The following is an 8009-nucleotide window of genomic DNA, read 5'->3' as shown; positions in this document are numbered from 1 at the left end:
GATGCCACTCTGATGCCGTCAGGATTTGATATAAATCTAACAGCCTTTGACTTCATCCTCCCTAACCCAGAGGTGGCCTTTCTAAAGTATTTCCTCCATTCTGCCGTGGTCTGATGAAAGAGAACTATGACATTAATCGTTAGGATTATAAGGAGAAGATGAGGAAATAGGTTCAGAGAAAGGAACCGAAGACAGTCAGTAAACTATAGATCTATCATACATGAACTTCAGTCCACCCATTGATGGCTCAGGGACCTCTCTCTCCCCACTCTGCCAAAATTCTAGGGTGTTTTTTAACCTTTGTTTTGGAGAATTAGGATTTGTGGACTCATGGGCCCACATATAAAATCTTTTAAAAATGTGGCCCCCGTATTAAAAAGCAGAAGCGATGGCCTAACAGGGAGGCCTCCATTCCATATGCACCCAGCCAGCTAACCCATCGGAACCGCTCCTGTCATTCACCCAGTGCTGGAGAAAGCAGCGGCTGCCCAGGCAATGGGATGCCAGGCATCTAGGTAAATTGTAGGTAAACACACGTGGGCCTGCACTCGACAGTCTCAGGTGTAGCCGCATTTTCCTAGGAAGCCCCCACCATCTCAGTCGTGCTGCCAGGAAAGAAATTCTCTTCCCTCTTTTTTCCCCCCCAGAACCTATTTCCCCTGTACCCTTTAAGCACATTAAATCACTGTTAGCACGCGGAGTGGGCATCGTGTTAGCATAAGATCTAATCAGAGCGAATCTGCTGGTCTCCAAAGGCTTCATTCTTTTTGTCTCTTTCCTCTGTTTTCTTGTTAGACTGAAGAGCCTTTTTTGACATCCTCATTTGTTCTGCTGTGTAATAGCATGAGAGCTTTCCGAGCTGTCGACATCTGCTCCGCTCTGGAGAGCTGCAGGGCCGAGCCAGCGAAGCAATCATCATTATGCCCGCCTGGGCTGCAAAGGATGCGAGAGATGAGGAGGAAGACAAGGAAAAATACATCCGGTGCAATGGAGCTCTAACCTGTGAGTGTGTGTGTGTGTGTGTGTGTGTGTGTGCGCGCGTGCGCGCACAGCCTGTGCATATGCATATACATGCACGAGGCCATACACATATGTGTGCATCATGGACACAAATCATGGACTGGGAACCAATTGGGCTCAGAGTTCTCCGAAGTCCCCAAGCTTTGTTCCTTCCCCCAGAGCCCACAGTTACGTGGGTGCTGCTTTCCGCATGTGCAGTGGTGGTTTGCAGATGCTGGGGAGAAGGACCCTTTTGCTGTGCCCCACCCTTGGACACAGCTGGGTCGGGCAGGCTGCGGGCGTGACTTCTTCCCTGGATACCACTCTCTGGGATAAATTAGTCTCGCTGGGAAGATGCTGTAAGTCTTCCTGATTGTCAAGATACTGGCTATTAAATAACCGGTCTGTTGGCCTCCGACTAATATTAAATAGTGGTGGCGTCTGTTGACTGCTTAGTGCCTGCTTGGCACTGTGTGAGCCCTTTGTATGCAGCATTATTCCCTCTTTTTTATTTTTTATTTTATTGATTTGAGAGAGAGAGAGAGAGAAACATCAATTTGTTCCACTTTTTTTTAATGCATTCATTGGTTGCTTCTTGTATGTGCCCTGACCCGAGATCAAACACACAACCTTGGTGTATTGGGGCATCACTCTAACCAACTGGGCTACCTGGCCAGGAAATGCTACAAGGTAGGTGTTGCTGTGATCCCATTTTCAGATGAAAAGATTAGGACATGGAGTAGTCCCGCAGCAACACAAGGTGGTTTCTGGAACTGACCCCAGGCCTCTGCGGCCCCAGCACCTGCGTTCTTAGCTACTAGGCCACACTCCCGGAGGCCTTGCTTGTTCACTAACAGAGGCTGATGTTCTAAGGCTGTGCTTACACAGGAACAAGAGAACAGGCCATGTCATTCATTGGTGAATCTCCAGCTAAGCAGCCGGACTGCTCAGTGACATACTTGGTCAATTCTAAGAACAACCTATCAGTATAACGAAGAGAACTGAAATAAAATAAGCCCCCCAACCAGAGATACCAGCGCTTCTTAAAATTGGGTTAACATTATTTTGCAGAATCCAGGAATCCTGCTGAGGCCAAATGTCTTGAAGTCAACCAGGACCCGGGGTGAGCCAGCCCTGCATCCCCGGTGAATCCCAGGGCCCTGCTTGGTCCTGAAGACAATGCACTGCGGATGGACTAGCCGTCAGCAAGGTGGGAGGCAGGTAAGGCCGTCCAGAGAGCATCTCTTTCCTGCCCAGGCCATCCACCTCCCCAACCTGTTCCCACCGGGACCCACTCCGACACTTGCGCCATAACATTCTCCCAACATCCTCTACCGCTCAGGCCCTGTCCTCAGAGGTGGGTGGCAGGATGAGCTAAAGACAAGGGCGCAGAACTTCGCACGGCCAGGCTCAAGAGCAGGAGTCCTGAGCTTTGCCGGTTCAGCCCTTCCCCAAGTTAAAATTATAAAGTGAGAGATGCAATACTTCATGCTGTTCCAGGGAGAAAGGGGGGGGGGATGTTTGACCAAAACAAAATCTTGGGCAGAAAAAAGGCAGCAGGGATTGCTCTGGGGAGGGAGAAAAATCCCAGGGCTAGCCGAGGAGACAAAAGGAAAATCATGTGCGACACCGTCTGTAGGCAGCTGTGGGCTGAAAAGTCACCCAACGGGAAGAGTGGGCAGCCAGCGAGATGGAAAGTGCCAGCACAATAAGCACGGAGGAGAGCAGGGCTGCGAGGCCAGGATGAAACTGGAGCACAGCTGGGACCCGGAAACATAAGTCCCTCGTGCACATGCCCCGCGTCGGCGCAGACTGCCAGGCCCAGCTTGGGCCAGAGTCAGCTGTCATAGCCCCACCATAGTGATGGCCACGCCCCATTTACACAGGGTAGCTCCCAGGACCCCCAGCAGTCATGGGGTGGAATGCACTCGGCCATGGGGGTTTGTATGCGGTGAAACTCCTTCCACCTTTGCAGAGAGTTGTAAGCCGTACATGAACTCTAGTGACCATTTGGGAATTCAGAGGGTCTCTGGAAACTTCTCTATGGCCTTCTGAGTCTCCGGCTCCGTCACCTGGATCTGTAGTTGATCTCCCGGGTGAGTTGGAATAATGTGCCCATAGCCCGCCAGCTCTGAGATCCCTGAGGGGCCAGTGGGAAACAGGCCGTGGTCCTCACTGGGAGATGCACAGAGAGCTCCCCCTGAGAGCAGCCCTTGCCGCCAAGGGCCACTGCCTGGCTCAAGTCCATCCTGTCCGCAAATCCTCACACTGCAGTTCTGGGGACTGCTGCTCTCGATTTAATTAATTCTCTGAAGAAGGGACTATTAGCACATCGAACGGATGTTAAAAGTATCCTTGGGCCTTAGCTGGTTTGTCTCAGTGGATAGAGCATTGACCTGTGGACTGAAGGGTCCCGGGTTCATTCCAATCAAGGGCATGTGCCAGGGTTGCAGACTCGATCCCCAGTAGGGGGCGTGGAGGAGGCAGCCAATCAATGGTTCTCTCTCATCATTGATGTTTCTCTCTCACTCTCCCTTCCTCTCTAAAATCAGTAAAAAAAAAATAAAAAAATACATATATATATATTTTTTTTTCCAAAATATCCTTGGTAATAATAAAGACAAACCTCGTTTATCACTTTTCAGTTTCAAGAAATACCACTCAGATGCGCTAACCTTGCCCAGCGAGGCACCAAGTGGGAAAAGTGAAGCCAGGCCCACTCTGTGAACTAGTTGATGGTGAAAGCCGAAATAATTTCTAGAACGTGGATACTTTGTTAAAATTGCCTCAAATCTGAAAACTGCCAGAGGCGTGTACACGACTTTCCTTGCTCCCTCCTCCCACCTAAAAGCTTTCGTGGGGAACCTGCTGGGCTGATAGCATTCTGTTTGCCTCTCCCGGGAGCACTTGGTAAAAATGTTTTTAGAACACTCGTGTTTATGACACCCCCGGGAAAGAAGGTGGGTGTTCACCTCAAGTCAAGGATGTCTGTGCAGCCCGTCTCTGTCCCGCCTCCCAAAGAGGAGAGAGGGAGAGCAGCAAATCCGGAAAGGTTAGGAGCCGCCTGAGGTTTGATTCAAGAAAGAAAGCGCCTCTGAAGGCAGGAGACAGAACCAGAGTTTAGGACCACGCCCCTCGGTGGCTCGGGACACCCCAAAGCCCAGGTGAAACCAAGCAACCAGCCACCCCGTTATGCGCACCTCCGGGAGGAACTGGGAGAGGTTCTCTCTGTGTGGCAAGCACAAGGGTGGGCAACAGTAGGTTTCCGTTGTGCGTACGCAAAACTCAGAGCTTATCCTTGCATGATTATTTATTTATTTATTGTATGATTTATTTGTGTCGCAACTATAAAACAACTTCTGCCCACCCCTGTGTTCTCAGTAAAATCTAGCCAGTCTTTTTATGGAAACTATGACAGTTAAGACCTGTGGAGCACTTTTACAAACTAAAATTTCATTCCTTTAGCTAAAAAAAAAAGTATGTTAGTCTTGTATGTAACACATGCAGCCTCATTTTCTGAGGAAAAAGATACTGGACATCATTTGAGCTTCTTCTTCATGGTCATCAGCTGGCACGAAGGAGCCTGGTCTTATCACCTGGAAACTGGAGAACTAAGTTCAGAAATGAACAAAGTATCACTCGGACAACTAGAATGACTTCTGTAGAGGAGGGATGGTGCCCAACCCCCCGCCCCCCATGCCTGCTCCTATCTCCTCCTGCCTCTGAGAACCCCAGCATCTCAGGCATGGCCCCCTCATCAGGAAGCCCCTGTGCCTCAGGGGAAGCTGATCCAACCCAGCTCCTGCCTCCACTCGCTCCAGAAAGGGCTAGATCTGACCAGGGGTCACCTCACCCCCTTCCCTGGGGCTGGTTCAGGCCAACAGGCACAAGGGAGGTTTTCTGGAGCTTCTGGGGGAAATCCTTGTTCAGAGACCGCCCTGGGAGGGGTCTCTCTGGACAAGGCTGGTCCCGGGTGTGAGGCCACAGCTGTCTTGCTACCAGGCTGATGATGAGGCTCCAGTGAGCAGAGGGCCGAGCCAAGAAATTGTCATCTACCCCAAAGCCTCGGGTATGTGTGGACTTGGGCTTTGTGAGCTCTTTTATCTTATTTTACAAGCCAGCTTGCGTTTTCTGTTGTTTGCAAATTAAGGAATCTGAACTAATACAAATTGTCAAAAACTAAAACCTTCTACATAGCACTAATGACAAAGCATTTTGCTTATGTAAGGAAAGAGTGTGATGTTGACTAATGGATAAAAAGAAGGGAAACTGCGTTGTAGTATAACCAAGACGGCATCCTCTGCAGAGCGAATGACTAAGTTATGAATAATTCAGCACCAAATGTGAACACTGTCATCACTCAAGGGAGTGTGATTCTGACTAGATAACATGATCCAAAGTTTTAAAAACGGGTGTCTACCATGGCCCTCCTCCACCTTAGCGTAGGACCTGTTGGAGAGCGTGAAGTAGCTATAATCTAGTGTGCTGTTTAAATGAGAATCAAGCGTTGGCCGGTGTGGCTCAGTTGGTTGAGCATCTTCCCTTACAGCAAAGTGTCGCCAGTTCTCAGGGCACATTCCCCGGGTTGCGGGTTCTGTCCCCAGTGCAGGTGCGTGTAGGAGGCAACCGATCAATGTTTCTCTCTCTCTCCTCCCCCTCTCCTTCCTCTCTCTCTAAAAATCAATAAAAAATGTGCGGCCATTGCAACCTGGGGCAGAAGGTAGTTTGCTCTCTTGTCCAGGGGCAATAGAGAAAGGAGAGAGAATCAAGATGCCCTAGTCAAGAGTCAGAGACTGTTCTAAAGGCTCTGACAATAACAATGCAGTTCCCCGTGGACGTGCATGGCTGGAGGAGGGTCAGTCAAATTTGTGGAAGCCATGGCGAGTTTTGTGCATAAGTAAAAATAGATGGTTTCAAGGAATTGGGGCGGGGGGCGAGAGGGGAAGAAGGCTTTTGTGAGAATGAAAATTCACAGGGTTATCCAACAGTTAAGTAAAAATATTGTGGAATGTTTTGGATTTTGTGATGTTCGCAGCATTTAAATCTTTTTTAAATGTAAACTTTATAGCAACTTTTTCATTCTAAATACTCTTGCCCTTAATTTTGTATTAGTAATCTTGTCTTCTTTTTCTTTTTTTTTTTTTTAAAAAAATCTCTTAAATGATATACACTTCAAATCCCAAAAGCAATAATTTATTAGAGGAGATCTTGGATCCACCTCTGCTTTTATTCATTCCAACCCTGGGGAATTAAACCATTACTCAGATTTTAAAATACACCACACACACAGAAGAAAAATTTATAAAATGGGTGAAATGAACTAAAATGGATTTTTCCCTATTATCGGTTTTTCCTCAATAGCACAGAGACCCCGACACTCCTTTGGATGTGGGTGGGAGGGTGGGAGATATGTGTGCAGGGGACGGAAGGCCATTAACAGGGCTCTGAATTCAGAGGCCCCCGTAGGAAGGCGAGGGTCGCTGCCCTAGGCAATGGTGTCTAGAGAACAGAGAAAAAATTACTTTGGACTTGAAATGTCTTGGGCTTAAATCCCCGTCCCTCTATGTATGTAGTCCTGTGACTGTGAGCCATGGGAGCCTTGATTTTTGTATTTGTGAAAATAGGCAGAATATGAAGTGTCTTTGAGAGCTTTTGTGGGAATTACAGGCTACTGTTGAAATTAAATGAAGCTATAAGAACTAAATGAATAGGACTGTTCAGAGGAGGGAGTGCCCTCCGTAATAGGTGTTCTGGAAATGTTAGCTTCCTTCTGAAGGACACGCAGCAAGGTGTCCACTTAGGCAAAGAATGGACATTTGTTCTGGTCATGAATGTCCGTGCATTTTCTGACAATGCCAGTGCATTCGTACAGACTCTGTGGATTATGTTTCACCCTTTTGCCTTATCCCAAAGCTAATACTACCAAATAGGGTCATGGCGTGTATGGGGCAATTTACGAAGAAGAAATAAGAATGTCTGGCAACGTAGCAAGAATTGCTTAGTGTACCTGGTCATCACACACAACTGAACACTCAGAGAACATTTCATCCCTTCTATTGGCAAAGAGTAAGGAGAATGAGAATGTCCGCCCACCGGTGCTAAAGGTGTGAAGAGAGGAGCGCTTTCATAACATTAGGTGGTTGGAGTTCCAGTTGGTACAACTGTTCATAGGCCAATTTAAAAGTAGACACTCCACCTACCAAAAAAAAACACAAAAAACCAACTTTAAAAAATATTTACCCTGCATTTAAAGCTAAACAGATGCCTACTTTATGACCTGGTAATTCCACTTCTAATTGACATTTAAAAATGCATGCATATATCCTCCAAATGACACATTCAAGAATATTTATAGCAACTTTATTTGTAACAGCCTAATGTCTATCACAGTAAAATGAATCATAAATTGTAGTGTTTTAAAAAAAAAAGAATAGTACAAAGAAAAAAAAAAAAAAACAGACCCGGGTTGCGGGTTCTGTCCCCAGTGCAGGTGCGTGTAGGAGGCAACCGATCAATGTTTCTCTCTCTCTCCTCCCCCTCTCCTTCCTCTCTCTCTAAAAATCAATAAAAAATGTGCGGCCATTGCAACCTGGGGCAGAAGGTAGTTTGCTCTCTTGTCCAGGGGCAATAGAGAAAGGAGAGAGAATCAAGATGCCCTAGTCAAGAGTCAGAGACTGTTCTAAAGGCTCTGACAATAACAATGCAGTTCCCCGTGGACGTGCATGGCTGGAGGAGGGTCAGTCAAATTTGTGGAAGCCATGGCGAGTTTTGTGCATAAGTAAAAATAGATGGTTTCAAGGAATTGGGGCGGGGGGCGAGAGGGGAAGAAGGCTTTTGTGAGAATGAAAATTCACAGGGTTATCCAACAGTTAAGTAAAAATATTGTGGAATGTTTTGGATTTTGTGATGCTCGCGGCATTTAAATCTTTTTTAAATGTAAACTTTATAGCAACTTTTTCATTCTAAATACTCACTCTTGCCCTTAATTTTGTATTAGTAATCTTGTCTTC

The 8009-nt window shown here is 47.1% G+C and overlaps 1 protein-coding gene across 1 annotated transcript in view; it reads left to right on the top strand.

The window, feature by feature from the left end:
* The first annotated feature begins 2178 nt into the window (after positions 1 to 2178).
* Positions 2179 to 8009, top strand: part of SLC22A15 (solute carrier family 22, member 15) — a 77722-nt gene continuing 71891 nt past the window's right edge. Inside the window, exon 1 of the mRNA XM_014534660.1 lies at positions 2179 to 2220. Within this exon, the coding sequence (XP_014390146.1) occupies positions 2179 to 2220 (42 nt within the window). The remainder of the gene's footprint in view (positions 2221 to 8009) is intronic.

Source organism: Myotis brandtii, unplaced genomic scaffold (assembly GCF_000412655.1).
Source record: "Myotis brandtii unplaced genomic scaffold, ASM41265v1 scaffold131, whole genome shotgun sequence".
In the NCBI taxonomy this organism is placed as follows: Eukaryota; Metazoa; Chordata; class Mammalia; order Chiroptera; family Vespertilionidae; genus Myotis; species Myotis brandtii.
The sequence above is the reverse complement of the archived record's forward strand: the minus strand, read 5'-3'. Positions and strand labels throughout refer to the sequence as shown.